This window comes from Balaenoptera physalus, assembly GCF_965194825.1.
Source record: "Balaenoptera physalus genome assembly, chromosome: 19".
Taxonomy (NCBI): Eukaryota; Metazoa; Chordata; class Mammalia; order Artiodactyla; family Balaenopteridae; genus Balaenoptera; species Balaenoptera physalus.
The window spans coordinates 4,921,189-4,943,081 of NC_138900.1; the positions used below are offsets into that span (position 1 = coordinate 4,921,189).

Below are 21,893 nucleotides of genomic sequence, written 5' to 3' on the forward strand. Positions count from 1 at the left end.
GTTTTCCTAACTAACAATACAGAAGAACCACTCCATCTCCCTGTTACACACAACCCTGAAGGGCATGGCAAAAGCAGAACACAAGAAATGGCTGAGGGATCTAAACAAGCAGACAGGGCTTGAGACAGCTCCATGCAGGTTCTGAGGTGGCAGATGAGTCAAAGAGCAGCCAGTGTTTTCCCATCTTCTGATTACGTCTTCCAAGTACAGCAACTCTGATCAAACTCAGAGGCTCAGGGGTGGGACTCCAGAGGCATCAGCTCTGACCTACAGGGACTAATTGAGCATCCAGTGGAATCAAGACCAGAAGGAGAGATGAAGGGGCAAGAGACCCTGAAAAATCAGCCCACCTCGTGCTCCTCAGAGTCAAGCAACAACCAGTGCACAGGAGCCAGATGGTGAGTGTTGTGGATCCTGATAAAGGCCTTGCCTCTGTCTCTGTAGGAGCTGCAGCCCCACTGGAGGGGGAAAGAACACGTTTCACATGCGGAAGGACAAGAGGGATGAATTACGGAGAAGAAAAATTTCCTCTGAGAGTTTTCAATAAATCAACTTCGGTTTTCCCAAAGAACTCTCTACCCTGAGAAGAGGTTCCCAAACACTACTAGATGTCGTGGCTTCCTCTCTGCCCTGAGATCCCACCTCTGTTCAGACTTTTGATACATTCCCACCCATTTGTTTTTTTGCTATTTTCACACCACTCACCAGAGCCCTGGGCTCTTTCTCTTGCTCTAAAATGGAGATAATGTTCAGATCAGAAATAGAAATTCCTGCTTATCAGAACAAAGAAATGTGAAGTGCTGTGGTTTTTCTAAAATCACAGCTCTTTGTTCAGCTGAGGAGTGAGGACATGATGGGTGGGTCTGGAAAAATATTTCACAAATTCATCCACTGCTTGCCTCCTTCTAAATGCATTGGGAACAGTGTAATACATATATCTAAAACTCTTCCAAGAAGTAGTGAGTCAAAAGCAAGGGGCAGAAAACAGGAACTCAGATATTTTTTAAAAGTTTGCCATTGAGCTTTATACACAATTAAGCTCTGGAACAACCTCTGACGTTTCATGAAATGGACAGGTATCTGAAGAAAGGGTCAGTTTAAACTCATGGTGCTGCATCATGTCTCAGTCCAAGGGGCCTCCCAAGAGGCACACAGGGGAAAATGCATGACACGACAGGGCAGATCCCAATGTCTAGAGGGAAGTTATCCTCACCTAGGGAGAGCAGGTTCCTGTAGGTCTCCAACATCACGTCTCTGTACAAGGCCCTCTGACCAGGGTCCAGGCATTCCCACTCCTCCTGAGAGAAATCGATGACCACATCCTCGAAAGTCAACTGTTCCTGAAATGAAAACATTTCACGGGGTGGGGGGTGGGGGAGATTTGATAAATGAGGAGTTTGGGATTAACATATACACACTACTATATATAAAGCAGATAAACAAAAAGGACCTACTGAATCGCACAGGAACTATACTCAATATCTTGAAATAACCTATAATGGAAACGAATCTGAAAAAGAATATATATATAGCTGAATCACTTTGCTGTACACTTGAAACTAACACAACATCGTAAATTAACTATACTTCAACTAAAAAAAAATTTTTTTTAACCAAGTGGCCATGAGGATACTTCTTACCTTTATAAAAATGAAATGAGGAAGGTGTAAGGACTGATTCTGTTGATGTATATACTCTGAAAGATCCATGTTAAGGTATTCGGAGCAAATTATGTGTCTCTAATTTTAATTTCTTATGCTTTTCCATAACAGATTATGATATCCTCCAATTAATACAGATTTTTCATCTTTGTGGACAATTATAAAACACACAGAAACAAAATTCAGGAACGGGTTGTCTATGCAGAAGTGTTAGATATTATGTTCTAAACACTGACTGATATTCAAAAGCCAGATGAGCTCCAGTATGAGTGCTGTCTTCAGACATGACGAAGTCCACCGTGGCTTTAGAGAAAGGTCAAAATCCTCAGTTATGATAATGATAACAACAGCAATGACTAAAAGTGTTTGAACACTTCCAATATGTAAACATTACTCTAAATAAGTACTTTACAGGTATGAACTGTTATCAACATAACAGGTCATTAGGAAAAGACCTGTTCCCATCTTACAGAGGAGAAAACTGTGTCAGAGACACTCTGAGGTCTCATGTCAAGAAGCTAAGAAATGACACAGCAAGCACCTCCACCCAGAGGGTTCGGCTTTGGAACTGAAGCTAAAAAATAGAAGAGTTTAGTAATAGAGCATTAAAAGTACATTGACAGGGACTTGCCTGGTGGTCCAGTGGCTAAGACTCCATGCTCCCAATGAAGAAGGCCCAGGTTCCATCTCTGGTCAGGGAACTAGATCCCACATGCTGCAACTAAGAGTTTGCATGCTGCCACTAAAGATCCCGCATGCCACAACTAAAAACGATCCTGCATGCCGCAACTAAAGATCCCACAAGCCACAACAGAGATACGAAGATTGGAGATCCCGCATGCTGCAACCAAGACCCGGTGCAGCTAAATAAATAAATAAATAAATAAATATTTTTAAAATTGTTTAAAAAAAAGTGCACTGACAGAGGGTTCCCTGAGAAAACTTAAAAGAAGTTCAAGGTAAACAACATGGAATGGCATAAAAGGTCATTATATACGTGGGCCCACACAAACACACACACATACACAGAAAATGTTAGTAATCTTCCTACTATCTAAACCATTAACATGATAGTGTAGGAAAAACTCAAATATATACTGAAGATATAATTTCAACTACAAAAGATATATACTTCTGAAATCATGACGACTGATTGCAACTGATATCAAAAAAATTTTTTTTAAGGATTAAAAGGGAGTACTATGAACAATAATGCCCACACCTTACATAATCAATAAATAAGATACAGATAATTTCATAGGAACATAAACCTACCAAGTTGGAAACATTAAAAAATAAAAAATTTGAAGAGAATTATCACTAGAGAGATTCAAGTAGTAATCAGAAACCTCAAAGAAAAACTCAGGAAGAGATGTCTTTACTGCATGATTCTACCAAACATTTACAAAAGAATTACCACTAATGCTGCTAAAAATCTTACAAAGAGTTGAAAACACTGCCAAATTCATTCTATGCAGCCAGCATGACTGTGATACCAAACCCAGAGCATCACATAAGACAAAGGAAAACTAGAAACCAATACCCCAATACAAAATCCTTAACAAAATACTAGCAAATTCAATAGCACATTAAAAAGATTTGACATCATGAACAAGTGGATTTTATTCCTATAAGGCAAGGATGACTCAAGATACAAAAATCAATTAATGTGATTCACCAACTTATCAGAATAAACGGAAAAAAAACCACATCATCATCTCAGTGGATACAAAAAAAGCATTTGACAAAATTCAATAATCTTTCAAGATATAAACACTCAACAAACTAGGAACAGTAAACTATCTCAGCATAATAAATCCTATACATGAAAGGAATACCCTTAACATCATACTCAAAGGTGAAAGACAAAGTTTTTCCTCTCAGATCAAGGAGAGGGCAAGGATGCACACACTCTACACAACTGTTCGACAAAGTGTTGAAACTCCTCGCCAGAGCAATTAGACAAGAAAAAGAAATCGAAGTTATCCAAATAGAAAAAGAAGTAAAATTATCTTCTTTCCTAGACAATAAGTTTGTACTTCCTTCCTTCCTTCCTTATTTATTTATGGCTGCATTGGGTCTTCATTGCTGTGCATGGGCTTTCTCTAGTTGCAGCGAGCGGGGGCTACTCTTCTTTGTGGTGCTCGGGCTTCTTATTGTGGTGGCTTCTCTTGTTGCAGAGCATGGGCTCTAGGCGTGCAGGCTTCAGTAATTGTGGCACACGGGCTCAGTAATTGTGGCTCGAGGGCTACAGAGCGCAGGCTCAGTAGTTGCGGCGCATGGGCTTAGTTGCTCCGCGGCACGTGGGATTTTCCTGGACCAGGGCTGGAACCCGTGTCCCTGCATTGCCAGGCGGATTTTAACTGTGCCACCAGGGAAGACCCGACAACAAGGTTTTAAACGTACAAACCATAAGTATTAAAGAAGGAAGCTGCTACATCCAAAAATAATTTTATAAAATTCCATGATACAAAATCAACATGCAAAAATCAGTTGCATCTCTATATACAAAGAAGAATGTCAAAAGAAAATTAGAAAACAATCTTATTTGCTATAGCATTAAAAAAGAATGATGGACTTCCCTGGTGGTCCAGTGGCTAAGACTCCACGCTCCCAATGTACAGGGCCCGGGGCTCGATCCCTGGTGAGGGAACTAGTCTCACATGCCACAACTAAGAGTTCGCAGGCTGCAACTAAACATCCCACATGCCGCAACTAAAGGATCCCGCATGCTGCAACTAAAGGATCTCATATGTCGCAACTGAGACCCAGTGCAGCTAAATAAATAAATACATAAAACTTTAAAAAAAAGAATTAAATACTCAGGAATAAATTACGCAAGGAGGTGAAAGACTTAAATACTGAAAACTATTAAACAATTGCTAAAAGAAACCCAGAAAAATACATATAAATAGAAAGACTTCCAGTACTCACGGATTGGAAGACTTAAAACTCTTAAAAGGTCTGAACTACCCAAAGTGTTCTACAGACTCAATGGAATCCCTATCAAATTTCCAATGGCAATTTCTGCAGAAATAGAAAAAAAAAAATGCTAAAAGTCATAGGGAATCTCAAGGACTGCAAATTGTGAAAAGACTCTTGAGAAAAGAAGATGGAGGCCTCCCTTTTCTAGATTTCAAAACATATTACAAAGTAATCCAGATGGTGTGGTACATATATAAACATAGATATATGAACCAATGGAACAAAACAGAATGTTCAGAAATAATCCTTTGCATATATGTAAGATGTACTGAGGAGGGTGCTAAGACTACACAATGGAAAAAGGACAGTCTCAATAAAAAATGGTGCTGGGAAACTGAGTATCTACCAGCAACACAATAAAGCTGGAACCTTACCTGAATCAGAGAAACTGCTGTGTGTCAAAGGACACAATCAACAGAGTGAAAAGAAAACCTCTAAATGGAGGGAATGAAAGTGACATAAAGAATTTCCAACTGTCATAGATTTAGGTTGATTTCACAGTTTAAAATCGATGATGGAATAAAACAACCTGTATCACTCATGTCTGTTTCTCAGCTATCCATTCCATTCCCAATCGTTAAGATTTTGAAGCCATGGCTTCCCTGGTGGCGCAGTGGTTAAGAATCCACCTGCCAGTGCAGAGGACACGGGTTCCAGCCCTGGTCTGGGAAGACCCCACATGCCGCAGAGCAACTAAGCCCGTGCACCACAACTACCGAGCCTGCACTCTAGAGCCCGTGAACAACTACTGAGCCCATGCGTCACAACTACTGAAGCCTGCGCGCCTGGAGCCCGTGCTCCGCAGCAAGAGAAGCCACCGCAATGAGAAGCCCGTCGACACAACTAGAGAAAGCCCGCACGCAGCAACGAAGACCCAACGCAGCCAAAAATAAATAAATTTAAAAAACAAAAAAAGATTTTGAAGCCAGTGCCTCACTCACTTAGCTTCAAATATATTATAAAAAGTCAGAGTAAATTTCTCTTCACTTGTCTCTTCCAGAATTTAGCAGGCATTTGTGCATATTAATACCTGACCTCCATGTGTAGCTTCTTTCATCCTGGTTTGTAGAGAGCTGACAAAGCATCCAGATAGGGGCCCCTAAATAATTCCTGCCGCCCAACAGCACTGACACCATGTCTGAATCTGTGGGTGTGAAGCCCTGCCCAGGACTACACCCAGTGGAGCCTCTTCACAAGTTCCAGGTCACTGGGTCATGGGGAGACGGGACCTAAGTGGAGATGACAGGCCCTGAGGGAAGGATCTGGGTGGGTGTGAATGTACAGGTGTCAGGCAGGACACTTCAGAGCCAGAGATTAGTGAGTCCAAAGAAGGGCATTTCAGGAAGGACAGACAGAAAAAACAGCTGAGAATATGACTTTACCTGAGAAAGAGCCATTCCTGACTCCTTTTCTTTCCTCTCCCTCCTCTTCTGGGCCTCTTTCTCAGACAAGAGTCTTTAGAGGTCGATCCTGAAAGTGGAAAACAGGCTGTTTAATGCTTAGAATCGACACACCCCCTTCCTGAGTCACAGCCACACACACAGGGAAGACCTCAGCACGTGGAACAGACAGTCCCCTGCTGCCCACTGTCCCAGGAGGGGCTCAGGACAGTAAACTCCCACACAGAGACCAACACAGGAGCTTCCCACCCTTTCCTTCAGATCAGGCTCCCCTCCTGGTGAGGCCCTCACGTACACAGCAGCAGTGGGCACCTCAGCTGGACCCGACGACCCCCTGCAGGTCACAGACCAGCCCTGATCCATCCCCACGCAGAGCAGAGCCCCCCTCAGCCTCAGCCCACAGACCCATATGTAGCAGGACATATTCCCTACCGAAAACATTCTGCAATCTTAAGCTTAGTACTCATAATTTCCCTTTCTGGACTCAAACAAACTTACAAACTCTCATGGGGTACAACACAGTCTCCAGAGAACCCATAATGATCCCCTCATCCTGTTATACAATAACAGAAAACATTCCAAGCTCTAATAACTGATACCTGAGGGAAAAGTACATGTGAGGATACCCAAGGGCCCACCAGAACCAAGTCACACTACTTTCATTTCCCGTGACCCAAACCAAACACTGTCATCTCCAGAAGTGACTAATAAAAGAGAAATGTCTCCAATGATGTACATGTCCCAGTGGGACCCCAACATCTTCCGAGGAAACACAACAGATTCTCTTTTGTATCTTTCAAAGTGCATCTGAAACTTTCCTCACTTGCAACCCGACATACTCAAAGGTACCAAAGGTAAGCCACAAAATGATCTCTGGGGTTTTCCCTATGTTACTCCATGGGGTGCACGACGATGCTTGCCCTACCAAAAGAGTCAACGAAAGTCAGACAGTGGAATGCCTGCTGTGGGGCATACTCTAGATCCAGCCCCTCAGGACCAGGGCACCCATCATCGTGCACCCACAGCTCCCTGTGGGCTCAGCTCAGACCTTGGTTCTACTACCATTGCGGGAAACTGTTTCTCTCGGCCTAATTCCATTTCCATCATTCTTTCTCAGGTGTGAGGTGAGTTTCCCAATTAAACCCATGCACGTAAACCTCAGTCTCAGCATCTATGTCCCAGGGAACCTGAGCCAAGACGCTATGGTCCCCCACACCATTCCACAAAACCTGCAACTACCAAAAAACCCACTTCTAGGTTCTCCAGCCCGAACTTAGACATTCCTGTCCAACAGCGTCACACAGCCCTCGATCCCGTAACTACACTTGGGACAGGTGCATACACCATTCACTGGGCTCATCTTGATGCCCACACTGGCTGCCATATGGCTCCTGCGGCCCCCTACAGGCTCCCCTCCGCTTTCCCCATTTTTCTATCTCCCTGCCATGACTGAGCAAATGGGGCTAAAAGGCACAAGGGTCTCCTGGCACAAGCATGGCAACAGGAATGCACACGAGCTGCCACCCAAAGGACACGGAGTATTCTGTATGCAGATCACAAAAGCGCCCCCCCCATCAAAGTTTGCCCGCAACTGGGGACATTATGGAGTCCAGTTACAAAGGCATTTGAGTTCAGTGGGGAAGACTCAAAGGGAGAGGGTCCCCAGCTCTCACTGTCTCCTGTTCTTCCCACTCACAACTACTTGGAAGACATTTTAGCCCTTTGGCAGGGGGGCCTCCTTTATGCCCCCTTAGGTTCTGGATTTCTGCCCACCCTTAGCACAGTGAAATCACTACCGCTGACTCTGTGCAGATGACCTGCCAGAAGGCAAAGCTCCTGTCCAAGATGGTGCCTGGTCACTGGACGTGCACAGCCTGGAACGCCTGGGGGCTATAGCGGACCAGTGACACGGCACACTAACCATGGGGACACCTCAGGACACTGCATGAGGACACCAGATCTGGAAGGCTTTTTAGGCTTCCCTGTATCTTTTTTGCTCTTATTTTTGTAATTAAGAAGCCACATGAGGTAAGCATCAATTAGACCTCAAATGTCCAGAGCAAATATGGGAACCATCTGCATCACCTACCCAGTTCCCTTGGTCTCCCCTGAGGACTGTTCAAACCAACCCACAGTCTTAGCTTCTAAACACATCCTCAGAGTGAGATTCTGCAGGCATCCTGGGAAGAAGATGAATACTGTAAACCCTTCAATGAAGGGAAAACGGGAAAGACTCTAAATAATCGATGGAGAAGGGCATTTCTTTTGACAGTGATGGATATGGAGGCAATAAAACCTTGTGAATGTAACAGAGATTGTCGGGAGGGGCTGGGGAGAACTCCCTGAGCCTAGACCTGAAGAAGGACAGAGGGCCTGAGCCATGGTGACTTAAAGACAAAAGGTAAGAACAGGAACTAAGATGTGAAACAGAAGACGTGTTGGTTTTGGGGAAGAGAGAAAAGGTGAATGTGACCGGGGCAGAGTGAACCATGAGAAAGGGTCAGCGCCCAGGATGAGGCTGGAGACACTGGCAGGGCCCTGAGGATGACACGGGGCTGAGTAGCCACAGTGAGGAGTCAGGATTTTGTCCTGAGGGCAAATAAGAGCCAGTGGAGGTATGAGTACCAGGACCCATATAAACTCTCCTTAAATTACGCTTAATGCAGAGAAATACATCTGACTATGGTCACTTTTACTCTGAGCCTATATTCTTGTCTCCATTCAAGCGTTTTGGTTTTTGGTTTTCATTCTGGGAACACAGGGACACATTTAAAATTCTAAAGACAACAGGACACTCTCCAAGAAGAACTGCCACACACAGACACACACCCAATCTGGCCAATCACTTCATGGGTCAGTGTTACTCACGCTCAGAATTTCTGGCCTATTCTCTCATCTCCACGTTACAATAGGGCTCCCTGAGGGCCAGAGGGGACATAGTTCTGAGAAGGTCTAAATTCAGTGAAGAGAACCATGTGGAACTGACTTCTGAAAAGCTCCCTGAAGGGCCAGCGGGCAGAGTTTGTTCTTAACATCCATTCCGCTTAAAACATAGGGACAGGGACTTCCCTGGTGGTCCAGTGGTCAGAGTCCGCCTTCCAATGCAGGGGACGTGGGTTCGACCCCTAGTCAGGGAATTAGGGTCCCACATGCCATGGGGCAACGAAGCCTGTGCGCGCCACAACTACTGAGCCTGTGCTCTAGAGCCCGCAAGCCACAACTACTGAAGCCCGTGTGCCACAACTACTGAAGCCTGCACACCTAGAGCCCGTGCTCCACACACAACAAGAGAAGCCACCGCAATGAGAAGCCCGCCCACTGCAGCAAAGAGTAGCCCTCGCTCACTGTAACTAGAGAAAGCCCGTGCACAGCAATGAAGACCCAACGCAGCCAAAAATAAATAAATAAAATGAAAAAAATTTTTTTAAAAAGAATGTTTAAAAAAATTATTAAATAAAAAAAGAAAGAAATCAGCTGTGAGCAAACTTCTTCATCATGAACAGAGGGGCTCTGTTGGAAGGTTTCACATCAATCCAGCCCATCCTTCCTCACTTGCAGAGAATAGTCAACAGGGCCCTGAGGGAAACATCTTTTTTTAAAATAATTAATTAATTAATTTTATTTTTGGCTGTGTTGGGCCTTCATTGCTGCCTGCAGGCTTTCTCTAGTTGCAGCGAGCGGGGGCTACTCTTCATTGCGGTGAGAGTGCTTCGCGCTGCAGTGGCTTCTTGTTGCAGAGCACGGGCTCTAGGCACGCAGGCTTCAGTAGTTGTGGCACACGGGCTCAGTAGTTGTGGCTTGTGGGCTCTAGAGCGCAGGCTCAGTAGTTGTGGCTCACGGACTTAGTTGCTCCGCGGCATGTGGGATCTTCCCGGACCAGGGCTCGAATCCGTGACCCCTGCATTGGCAGGCAAATTCTTAACCACCGCACCACCAGGGAAGTCCCAAGGGAAACATCTTTATATCACCTCACAGCTCACAATTTTAATAGATCACACAAAAAGGAAGAAAACGGAATATGAGACTAACTGGTTAAACTAGGTTTTGGCTGTTAATATAAACCGTCATTGATATCTTTACAAGGTACTCATCAAAATAGCCTAAAATTATTTATTAGTTACCAAGGAACTTTTCCCATATAGAAGATAAGGAGGAGAAAGCAGGCAGGACTCAAAGGAACCTGAAACATACTTTTTTTTTTTAACACATTTTTAAAAGAAATGATTTGTGAATATTTTTCATCTAAAAATTCTGCTGTTAAAGTTTTTAAAAATTGAGACTATAAGGTTAGAAAAGAATGATATGAGTTGATTATAGAAGACCAAACATTATTCCAGAAAGAAATACTTATTTATAGGAAAGGAGAAATTGAATGAACTAAGATTTATTCCAACTTCCAAAAAAACTTATACAGAATAAAGAAAAACTAAATGCATCACACACAAAAAATACTTTAAATAAATGTTCCTCTAAAAAGGCACCATGTAGTGACAGAGTCAGTCATTTCTTGCCCCAGGTGTCCTCTCCCCTGACCCCTAATCCACGCCAGGAAAAGGGAAGGGGGTGACCCACAACTAAGGGAATCAAGTCACTGCCCCCTGGCTGAATAGGGATTGCAAACGGAAGTTATCTTCTCATATAAAGAATTACAAAATGCATAAGCCTGTAGACAGGAGTTTTGCAATTCTCATCCTCATTTGCATAATTTAAACAAATTTTAAATGTACTATATTCTAAAGCCACACATCATATATCACGACATCATCCATATCCAAACAACTCACCGTCCATCTGCGTCCAGCTCCCACCACCTACCGGCACTACTGTGTGTTACCATTTCATTCCGTTTATCTGTCTCCCTATTTCTTTCTCTGCCTACGTCTTTTTGCTCCCCTCCGCTCTCCTGCCGTTCCTGCCCGCGTCTCTATTTCCTCCCTCACACCTGCCCTGCCCCACTCTGCACCCTGTTCCCCCTTGTTCCTCTTTCTCGCCCGCCTCCGCTCCCTCTCTACCCTCTGGGTTACACCTCTTCTAGTGCCCTTAACTTCCGCTCCTCCCCACTCCCCGGCACTGCAGTTGGCGACGCTTCCTTCCTGCTGTCTTCCTCTGCTCTTCGTGTCCCCCTCTGTCCTCTTTCTCTCCCAGCGCCTGGTGCTCTGAAAGCCTCGGTTCCACCTTTTCTCCTCTCCCGGACTCACCGTGCGGAGTGGGTCACCACTGCTGCCCTCCCTCCTCCCGCTGATCCAGGGCTCTCGCCGTGCTGCTCACCCGGAGATCCGCCTTTTTTTATTTACTTCTCTATTTTATTCGCCCGCTAGTTTCAAGGCTAAATCTATTTCATTTCACTTTCTCTTTGCAAGTCCCTCAGCCGCCGTCTAAGTTCCCATTGGTTCTCCCTCATTCTTTTCTCCCTCTCAGTTTTTCTATCCCTCTCTCGGTCGCTCTGTCTCTGCTTCTCCTGATCCCCCTTCGCCCCCATATTTAGAAAGATGGGGAGTGAATAAGATGCCCGCCTACCGCAAGAGACCATTTTCCACCTGAGTTGAACTTGGGACGGAAGAACCATGGGCGTCCACAAGGCTGGCCCAGGTCACGTCCCCCTACGCGGGGTGAGGGGAAGGGCTGACCAGGAAGGGGAGGCCTGCGGAGCCGAAGGACCGGTCTGAGGAGGAGGCGAGGACAGAGGGGCTGGGAGGGAGGGAGGAAGGGGGTCTCAGGAGAGGGTCGGGCTCTGCAGAATCCCAGGACCGGGGAGAGGACGCGGCCTCGCCGGGAGCGGGGCGGCCGGCGCTGCCCTCCAGGGGCCGAGAGGGCGAGGCTGGGGGTGGGGCGGAGGGCGAATCCACCCCGCGGTCAAGGACTTCACAAGGGGAGGCCGAGACAGTTAACAGGTTTTAAGCAGCGAAGTGTTCCGAAAGGTGGTGTCTACCTGGACGGAAGGTATTAAAAACCAAGGGCAAGGACCATCCTCAGAGAAATCTATAACCCGAAGAGAAAAGATCCCCGAAAAGATTCAGACCGGCTAGATCTGAATTTACCTGGAGTAAATTCAGGGGCGGGTGTGGGGATTTTAGGTCCGTAGTCACTCACAAGACCCTGAGGATGGAATAAGTGAGGCCCGCAGCGCAACTTTTCAGCAGAAAGGAAAAAACTCACTGTTTGTCGTAAGACCTTCACGCCCTACTCTCCACTTCCAGGTCCTATGGAAACTACTACCGCCGGATTAGAAGCAGGGCTTCCGGGGGGCGGGGCCTGGGCAGAGCGCTTCCGGCGAGGGGCGGGGCGAGGAGAGTGTCCAGGTCTGACCCAGGCAGAGGGAGGAGGGGCAGGGGGCGGGCACTGGAAGGTGCTTACCGGTAAGCTCATGGGCTTCCTTTAAGTTACTGTCTGTAACAGTTTTTTTTGTTTTATTTTGCTTTGATAGGTAAGAAGTGGATTTATTTAGAGAGAAACATACTCCACAGACAGAAGGTGGGCCCTCTCAGCAGGTGAGAGCAGCCTGGAAACATGGCGTGGTTAGTTTTTATGGGCTGGGTAATTTCATAGGCTAATGCGTGGGAAGATTATTCCAACTCTTTCCAGAAGGGGCGGGGATTTCCAGGAATTGGGCCACCGCCCACTTTTTGATCTTGGATGATTTGCCTCAGAACTGTCACTTAGCTTGCTGTTCTGTTACAATGAGCATATACTGAGGCTCAAGGTCTAGTGGAAGTCGACTCGCTGCCATCTTGGACCTATTTGGTTCTAATCATTTTACGTTGTGTCCTTGGGCTATGTCATTCTTTTAAAGTTTGTGCCCTGCCCCCTTCCCTCCTATTTCATTCCCCCCTCAGGGGTTCTACTCCCATATTCTTATGGGAAGAAGAGGGCAGAGTGTCAGTCTTCTGTAACTACTTCAAGGCCGAGTAGGGGCGTTGACCCTGACAGTCAGGGAGTAAAAATCTCTGGATGCCTGATCTAGGCGCCCCAGGGAGCAGGACAGCTCCTTGTTTTAAGTCGCATGGGCAGGAATCCTTGCATAGCCATCATCTTGGTGTGACTGTTACTACAACTTCCATATTGTTGAAGCACTTTTTGTAACAGCATCAGAGTACAAAAATATCTATAAATGACAAAAGACTTAAAAGGCATGGTAAAATATCTGATTACAGTGTAATCGATAAAGAAACTTGGTTACAATAACGTACCAAATAATCCTAGTTAAATATTTCTCTTTAAGTTACCTCAGGGGCCCCTGAGTTAGCGGGAAATCAAAAGAAATTTAATTAAAATTTGATGTTGGGGAAGTTTGTCAAAAAGTTTTCAAACACTTGGTCAAGAAAGATCATAGGTCACTGTGAGACAATACTTATTTCTTAACCAACGTTACAAAAGAGCTCAAAAGAAAATACAGATCAATTAAAGGCAAAGAAACTCATACTATCTGATATTAAAAGCAGCATTTCAAGAAAACTTTGGAGGGAGAAACCAAATCCAGTCTTCTCCCAGCCCACTCCCAACAAAATCCATTTACCCAACTAAATTTAATCCAGTCTTAGAAAATCCTTATCATGCACAACTCTTTTTTCAGTATTTTTTTTCTCATTCCTCCCACCTTCTTTTACTGAAAACATACATGTTACTTTCCTTAAAAGTTTTTTTTTTTTCACATCGAGTTACTTTTTTGGTTGACAGATTTATAACAGAAGAATAAGGTCTTATTTGACCTCTAGTAAACCTAGGTACAACAGAAGTATTATACTTAACATTGATGACTTTAAAGACATGTCTATATTAATCAAACCAACAAGCTTAAGCCACCTTCAATACCAGAAATCAGTTTAGTACTGAATATTTTCCAGATGACATGCACCTGAAATTCATTCTGGCCAGATTATTTTTCATTTCTGAGTATTTATACAAACGCTTAATTTTTTTAAAAGCCAATTAAGTAGAGCTCTTTTACGAATTGATTTTTGGCAATACCATGCACCTACAACACACATATACATACATATGAACATACAACAGTCTAACAGTTTTAAGGAAAACTTACAGTTGTGTGGGCCAGTTACCTTGGAAACTAAGATGTTTCCTCTTAAGATGAAAATGGTTTAAGTAAGGGAATTCCCTGACGGTCCAGTGGTTAGGACTCGGGAATCTCACTGCCGAGCGCCCGGGGTCAATCCCTGGTCTGGGAACTAAGATCCTGCAAGCTATGCGGAGTGCCCCCCCCCCCCCAAAATAAACAACAACAACTAAAAAAAGCATTCAGTGATTTTTTCCCCCAACAGGTTGTTGTCAATGTCCTGCTAGTGAGACTGAAGCAATTCAGGGTTTTGGGAAGTTTAGTCTCTGAGAGGGGTTGAAATGGGACATTGGTTACATCCGGGAGCATTGGTTGCAAGAATTAATTTAAGCAACTACGAGAAACAAGAACTGGGCTTGTCTCTGTTTTACAAACGAAAATAATAAAATTCTCCCTGCGTAGAATTGATGTTGGGTGACCTTGGCCTGCAGCGGCTTGAAGTCAGGTTTCGGTTCCCGGCCAGAGATTGAGGTCGGGTCGCAGCAGTAAGAGAACCGAATCCTAGCCACTAGACCAGTTGTCAGTGACAAGGCCCTGGCCCTTCAGCTTTGCAGAAAAGAATTCCCAGAAAGACGGAAAGTAGTGAAACCGGTAAAGTGTTTATTAGGAGGAAAAGAGTACAGTATGTGTGGGTAGACACGGGCAGACTCAAGAGAGGGAGTCGCGCCCTCGTGGTAGTTTAAGTCACTTACATGGGGAAGTTGTACCGGGTTTCCTTTGGCCAATCATTTTGATTTGGCTCGTTCTGTGTCGTATTTGGTGTATTTCAGCATCCTCCCATGTGCGCATGTGCATCTGTCAGCCAAGATGGATTCCACCGAACAGGCCTATTGGGGGGCTTTTTTGCTCCGAGGCATGTGGGATCTTCCCAGACCAGGGCTCGAACCCGTGTCCCCTGCATTGGCAGGCGGATTCCTAACCACTGCACCACCTGGGAAGTCCAAGGTATCTTTTAAAAAAAATATTTATTTGGCTGCGTTGCTTCTGGATCTTTAGTTGCAGCATGCACATGGGATCTAGTTCCCTGACCAAGGATGCAACCCGGACCCACTGCAGTGGGAGCGTGGAGTCTTAGCCACTGGACCGTTAGGGAAGTCCCAGGTATCTTTATTTTTTTTTTAATAAATTTATTTTTGGCTGCACTGAGTCTTTGTTGCTGCGCCCAGGCTTTCTCTAGTTGCTGCAAGCAGGGGCTACTCTTAGTTGCGGTGCATGGGCTTCAGTTGTGGCACATGGGCTCAGTAGTTGTGGTTCACGGCTCTAGAGCACAGGGCAGGCTCAGTAGTTGTGGCGCATGGGCTCAGTAGTTGTGGCTTGCGGGCTCTAGAGCGCAGGCTCAGTAGCTGTGGCACATGGGCTTAGTTGCTCCGTGGCATGTGGGATCTTCCCAGGCCAGGGCTCCAACCCGTGTCCCCTGCATTGGCACCAAATTCTTAACCACTGAGCCACCAGGGAAGAGGGAAGTCCCAGGTATCTTATTAAAAAAAGGAAATATGGGACTTCCCTGGCAGTCCAGTGGTTAAGACTCCACGCTTCCACTGCAGGGCAGCGGGTTGGATCCCTGGTTGGCGAACTAAGATCCTAAATGCAGTGTGGCTTGGTCAAAAAAAAAAAATATATATATGCTTGGGAATTCCCTGGCAGGTCCTGAGGTTTCACTGCGGAGGGCCAGGGTTCAATCCCTGGTTGGGGAAACATGATTCTGCAAGCTGCACGGTGCAGTCCAAAAAAAAAAAAAAAAAAAAATGATGCTTGAGAACGGATTGTAATGTGGATACTTGTAGTATATATATTTAATGTAATTTTCCTGTTTTGGGAGTCAATATTTTGTATGTGGACAATGAAAAAAGAAAATTAAAAATGATAATATAAGAACCATTTCATGTCCAGAAACATATAGCTTTCTGGAATTCCTTGGCAGTCCAATGGTTAGGATTCCAAGCCTTCACTGCCGAGGGCCCAGGTTCAACTCCTGGTCGGGGAACTAAGATCCTGCAAGCCCTGCTACCGGGCCAACAAAAGAAACATAACTTTAAAGTAACATTTTAAGGGGGAGTTCCCTGGCGGTTCAGTGGTTGGGACTCTGCGCTTCCACTGAAGGGGGCACGGGTTTGATCCCTGGTCAGGGAACTGGAATCCCACAAGCTGTGCAGTGGGGCCAATAGAATTGTTTTTAAATGAATGATTAAACAAATAAATAATAAAATAAAAATTAAAGTAGCATTTTAAGTGCCTACCCTCGATTGAATATATTCTGTAGTTTCAAGGAAATCTTATTTCTCTGTTCCTCTATGGGAAATACTTAAGGTAGCTTCTCCAATTCTGATCATCCCTCAGATATAACAGGTATGTTAATATCACATAGTTTAATATTAAATTAAATGTGGAGTTAATAAGAGCGCTCATCGAAAAGGAACAGCAATTTACCAATACACTAGAAGTGTAAGGGCTCGTTTCATTTCTTTGCTTGGCTTTCTAGCCCTCAGTGTGAACTTCCTGTTTGTGGTGGGACTGAAGTATTAACTGAGTTCATGTAGTTCTGAGGCTTCCTTCCTCAGGTGAAGGCAGCACCATGTAACTGGGCAATTTTAGTAAGGTTATTTTACAAATATTCAATGATAAACCAGTTGGAAGTGTTAAAACTGAAAACCTGTAGTCAACCCAGTGTAGTTAGACAAAGAAGGTAATATATTTGTAGTTGAATCAAAATTAAATGGACATTCTAAAGGAAGGAGGCAATATATGAGAGAAGGAATGAGAGACAATGAGTTCTCACCTATAACCTTGACTTTGGGAGGTTAAGGTGGGCATGAAAAAAGAAAAGGTCATTGAAAATGAACCAGTCACGTTTTTACACGTTTTGCTATGTAACAAGTGTTCCTGAATTTTCAATGTCTTACAACAACAAACATTTATTTCTTCCTCATATGTATTATTCACCTCTTGTTTGTATAATTTGATTCTGTAATTCAGCATAAAATTTCAGTCTATCCAAGACCCTTCTTGCAGTAGAGAAGACAGGGTTACACGAAACAAACAAAAGATTTGAAAGCTTCCATTTAAACTTGAAACGTGCCTTTCTACTCACACCAAATTGGCCCAGGAACTCAAAAAGCCAAGCTTGCGTAAAATGGGCAAGGAAGTGCAATCTTCTCAAGTGAAAGGAAGGGTTGCCTAAGTCAAGTGGCCAAGACTGATATCAAAGGGCAGACATGTATGATCTCACAGAAGGGTGATAAGTGATTGTAAGTAATATTAGTATATATGGTAACTGCAGCTTTTCTCAGAAATGATTTTTCCCTCCTTTGTTCACACTAAATAAAACTACTGATTATTAGATAAAATAGGGAATATCACTACAGAACAGGCAGACAAGAAAAGGATAGAAATGAACTATTGCAAAAACTCTACAAAATAATACTTAAAAACTAAGATGAAATGGACTGATTCCATGAAACAAGTAACCTAAAACAAATCACCAATGTGAAACAGATTATTTGAATAACTCCCTTGAATTACAAAGTAAATTTTAAATTTCAAAATCCCCACTAGCCAAGAAAGAAATCTGCAAGCTGAGATGGTGACTGTGAGATCCTAGATAAACTACTCCATAATATGGCTGTTTCAGTATCTATTTGGTGTAGTCTAGTGGCCTGCTGGGGCCGTGAACTGACACCAGCCTTTCCTTTGACAGCACATCCTAGGTTAACAGCCCAGAGTCACAGGGATATGACTCCTTGGACTGCCCTCGTGACAACCACACTTCCCCATCACCCACGGCCTTCCCCTGGTTCTTCTTTAAATCTGGCTCCCCTTCCCCCACTGAAGCTTAGTAATTCCTATTCTTTCTGGTTTGAATTCACCAATTCCATTTAAACAGCCTATCCATGGACCCTAAAGAAGGTTTACGCCCCAGGTCTGGCCCCATGCTCTCTGCCTAGACCCTACCTGGACTTCTTACATGTTCCCTCCAGCTATACCTTGTAGCTCCTCCAGAATCTGTGAGTAATGAACGTCTCCATTTCACTTTCTCTTGCAGTCTTTCGTGGAGTTGTTGCTTAACTTTCAACACTCAGGGGCTCAACTTTACAAAAGGTAATTTAACAAAGTCACAACGATGGCATTCAACAATTCTATCAAATTTATAAAGAACTACCAGTAATTCCATACGATTTTTTTAATTTTTAAACTTTTATTGGAGTATAGTTGATTTACAATGTTGTTTCAGGTGTACAGCAAAGTGAATCAGTTATACATATATCCACTCTCTTTTTTTGTTTTTTCAGATTCTTTTCCCATATAGGCCATCAGAGTATACAGTAGAGTTCCCTGTGCTATACAGCAGGCTATAAAATTTCTTTTTAAGACAAGAAAAGGAGGGAGTACTTGTCAACTCAATTTATAAGGCCAGTATTACTAGGATAAAAAACTAGACAAAGTTAATAGAAAAAAAAGAGAAAGTAAACAAAATGACCAATTCAATCCCACATGAAGATTCCAAAATTCATCATAAAATATTACAAACAGAAATGAATCATAGAAAGAATTCATATTAAAGATAATATAAGTCAGGGAATTCCTTGGCGGTCCAGTGGTTAGGACTTGTCACTTTTGCTGCCGGGGCCCAGGTTCAATGCCTGGTTGGGGAACTAATATCCCGCAAGCCACATGGTACAGCCTAAATAAATAAATAAATAAATAAATAATAATAATAATCAAGATCACTTATCAGAGAAAAATACATTATTCTTGGTTGGGAACAAATTCTATGTGGAGGATACTGGGTGTCAGTTGACATACCAAAAGTAGCACAAATGTTATTTTCTCTGCAAGATCTTCTGGTTCTGAATGTGAACATATCAATAGGAAAGGGCGGCACAGCTTCCAGACACTTGGGAATGGAGATTCTCTCCTTGTCACAAACTGTAATTGGAATTCTGCAGTCTATCTCATTCATCCTTGTAATTTCTTTCACTTCACTGCATGTTTGTTCAACTCCACACACTTGATTTTCAAGCACCTGACCATAGCCAACTCCCACAAGAGAGATTTCATGTCACCATTTTGCCACTCCAGTTTTTTCACTGAACTAAAGCCCTGAAGTACCCGTTTTTCTTCATATTTATAATGCACCTACTTTGTACCTGTCATTGCCTTATGGGCATTATCATGTCACATAAGTCCCAAAACAACCCACTAATTTACATATCCCATGCTATAAAACAGGAGAAATATATGTGACAGAAAAAATTATCGCTAAGGAAACAATTCAAAACATTTTTTATTACAGTAGAAAACAATGTAACACGTTGTGTACTAGCCTAATTTGAAACTCAAATTTTAATAGCATTTAGAAAATTGCTCTTTGAGTAAATTGCTTAGTTACATTATCTAATAAACATTTCCAAACATTAATTTTATTAAACTAAGGTAAAAATATCTCTGACAAGTTATCCAAATAGTATTTTACAAGCATTTTCAAGAACCATATTGAACAATGGAATGTATGTGTGCTGCAGGAAAAGAAATGTAAGAAAGTATTAGCATGAAGAAAAGTGTGGTTTGCCAAGTCAAGAACTCAGGAATTTCAAGAGTAAGCATTCAGTGTTTGTTTTGTTTTCTTTTCTTTTTGGGTGAAGTAGAGAAGAACAGCTTTATTGCTCTGCCAGGCAAAGGGGCCACAGCAGGCTAATGCCCTCAAAACTGTGTGTCCCAACCTGGAGGGGGTAGTGAGTTTTATAGTAATGGTTCAGAGAGGGCGTGATCAGCTCGTGGACATTCTTTTGATTGGTTGGTGGGGAGGTAAGCGGGAGTCAACATCCTCAACCTTCTCCTTCCCACCAGTCTGGGGTGTACATGCTTGTGGGTAGCACACGGTTCATTTCTCTCACCTGGTGGGGGTTTCAGTATCTGGTCTCTGGACTTCCTGAGCCTCAGGTTCTTTGTGTCTCAGCGCAGAAGGAATTCAGCGAGAGGTAAAGTGACAGGCAAGAAGTAGACTTATTAATATAGGACACTTGTGAGGGATACAAGTGGGTAGGCGAGGGGGCTCTGCCTCAGTGTTTTATTAAAGAGTCTGACTCCATTTTTTCTTTTCTTTTCTTTTTTTCTTTTTTTTTTTGGCTGCACCATGCGGCTTGTGGGATCTTAGTTCTCCGACCAGGGATTGAACCCAGGCCCACGGCAGTGAGAGCTCGGAGTTCTAACCACCGGACTGCCAGGGAATTCCCCTGACTCCATTTTTTGATGTTTGACTATTGACACCTCTTAATCCTCAGGAAAACCTCTTCTTATTCAGCCTATCTGGACAGACTGATAAAAAAGCCTAAGGGCTCCTTCCTTTGAGAGAAACTGGACATTCAAACCGTAAGCTTATCCTCCACCAAGCCTCACCCAGTAATTAAAATTTCCTCTAACGTTTACTGCTCTCCCTTCAATTCCCAAGAATGAGTCTAATTTCTCATTAAACATAGATGCAAACACCACCTATTCACATGCAGTGGAAGAGGTGACCAACTTTTCCGACACATCGTTCCTACCACATAATCAGTCCCTAGCAACTTGTCACTCTCCTCTCGTGGCAAGTCCAGTCCCTTTATGTCCCTACTGCTCTGTTGATGGTCAGCTGGTAGAGCATTCTGTCCTGTAACCACAGTGACCTATCCATGCACCCTGAACATAACAAGCATGGTGAGTCAAGGCAGTTTTATATTATTCTCTGCTCCTCCCTATTGCTGATTCACAACTATTGAATTTGGTAATTCAGGGGCCTTGTTTTTCCAGGGAACATGGATGTGAAGGAACCACACCTAATGAAGTTGGCCCCCTTATGTTACTGATTCCTTCCCAGAGACAATCATCAAAGGCCTGTAATGAAGGCATAAGATCAACAGACTTCAAACTTCAGGTTGAAAGGCATAAATAGTAATGTGGCTTTTTCAATAAAATTCAATTAACAGAATATTTACAGTGAAGATAATTGGCCATTTACACGTTATTCCTCCTGTCATATACATACCATTTCATAATTTTTAACATACTGTGACTTGTAATGATTCTAAGGTACATAACAATCTCACATTAATCCTGGAGAAGTACTTATGCCTAGTATAGATTCTCTGATATGTAGGCTGATTTAAGAATGGCACAAAAAAATTTACCTAATTCATTACATTTGTAAGGATTATCCCTCATATGAGTTCTGTGGTGAAACCTCAGGACGCATCGTTTCATCAAATTCTTTCCACGTTCAGTAAATCTCTATAGTTTCCGACCTGTATGAATTTTATCATTACACTAAAGGTGTAGATACCTGATGAAAACTTTTACAACATTCATTACATTTGAAACGTTGCTCTCCAAACTAAATCCTCTATGTTTCAGAAATTTCATCTTTAGGTACAGGCCTTAGCACACATATTAGTTCGTGTGGTTCCTCTCAAAGACATATATTGAGAAGTCTGGTGAATTGTGCAGCCAGGATAAAGCCTCTGCTCATACACTTGTAGTGTTTCTCTTCAGTGGACTCTCCACTGTTGCCTAATATTTGAACTCAAGGTAAAGATTTTGCCACACTAGTTGCATTAGTAAGGGATAGTTCCAGTACCTTCCCATCTTGTGATCTTTGTGTAAAATCCTTACCACACACATAATATTTGAGTGGTTTCTCTCCAGGATAAATATTCCAATATCTAGTGACAAGTGAGCACTAACTTGAAACTTTGCCACATTTGGTACATCTGTAATGTTCTCCCCAGTATGGATTATCTGATGATTGGC

The 21,893-nt window shown here is 43.3% G+C and overlaps 2 protein-coding genes across 5 annotated transcripts in view; one reads left to right on the forward strand and one right to left on the reverse strand.

The window, feature by feature from the left end:
* The window catches only part of LOC309648108 (uncharacterized protein), a 363,120-nt gene that overhangs the window by 256,188 nt on the left and 85,039 nt on the right, over nucleotides 1-21,893 (forward strand). The window lies entirely within an intron of this gene.
* LOC309648227 (zinc finger protein 320-like) overlaps nucleotides 1-21,893 on the reverse strand; it is a 132,079-nt gene that overhangs the window by 66,493 nt on the left and 43,693 nt on the right. Inside the window, exons 1-3 of one of the 4 annotated variants that reach the window (XR_014256540.1) lie at nucleotides 12,203-15,322; nucleotides 6,029-6,116; nucleotides 1,214-1,340 (exon numbers count right to left, since the gene is read on the reverse strand). The exons of 1 other annotated variant lie outside the window; for it this stretch is intronic. Coding sequence is in view for 1 of the 3 variants with exons in the window: in XM_082436656.1 (XP_082292782.1) it covers nucleotides 1,214-1,340; nucleotides 6,029-6,043 (142 nt within the window). In the remaining 2 variants the exon portion in view is untranslated. Of the gene's footprint in view, nucleotides 1-1,213; nucleotides 1,341-6,028; nucleotides 6,117-12,202; nucleotides 15,323-21,893 lie in introns of those variants that run through there. 2 more of the 4 variants (XM_082436656.1, XR_014256541.1) reach the window with 2 other exon arrangements.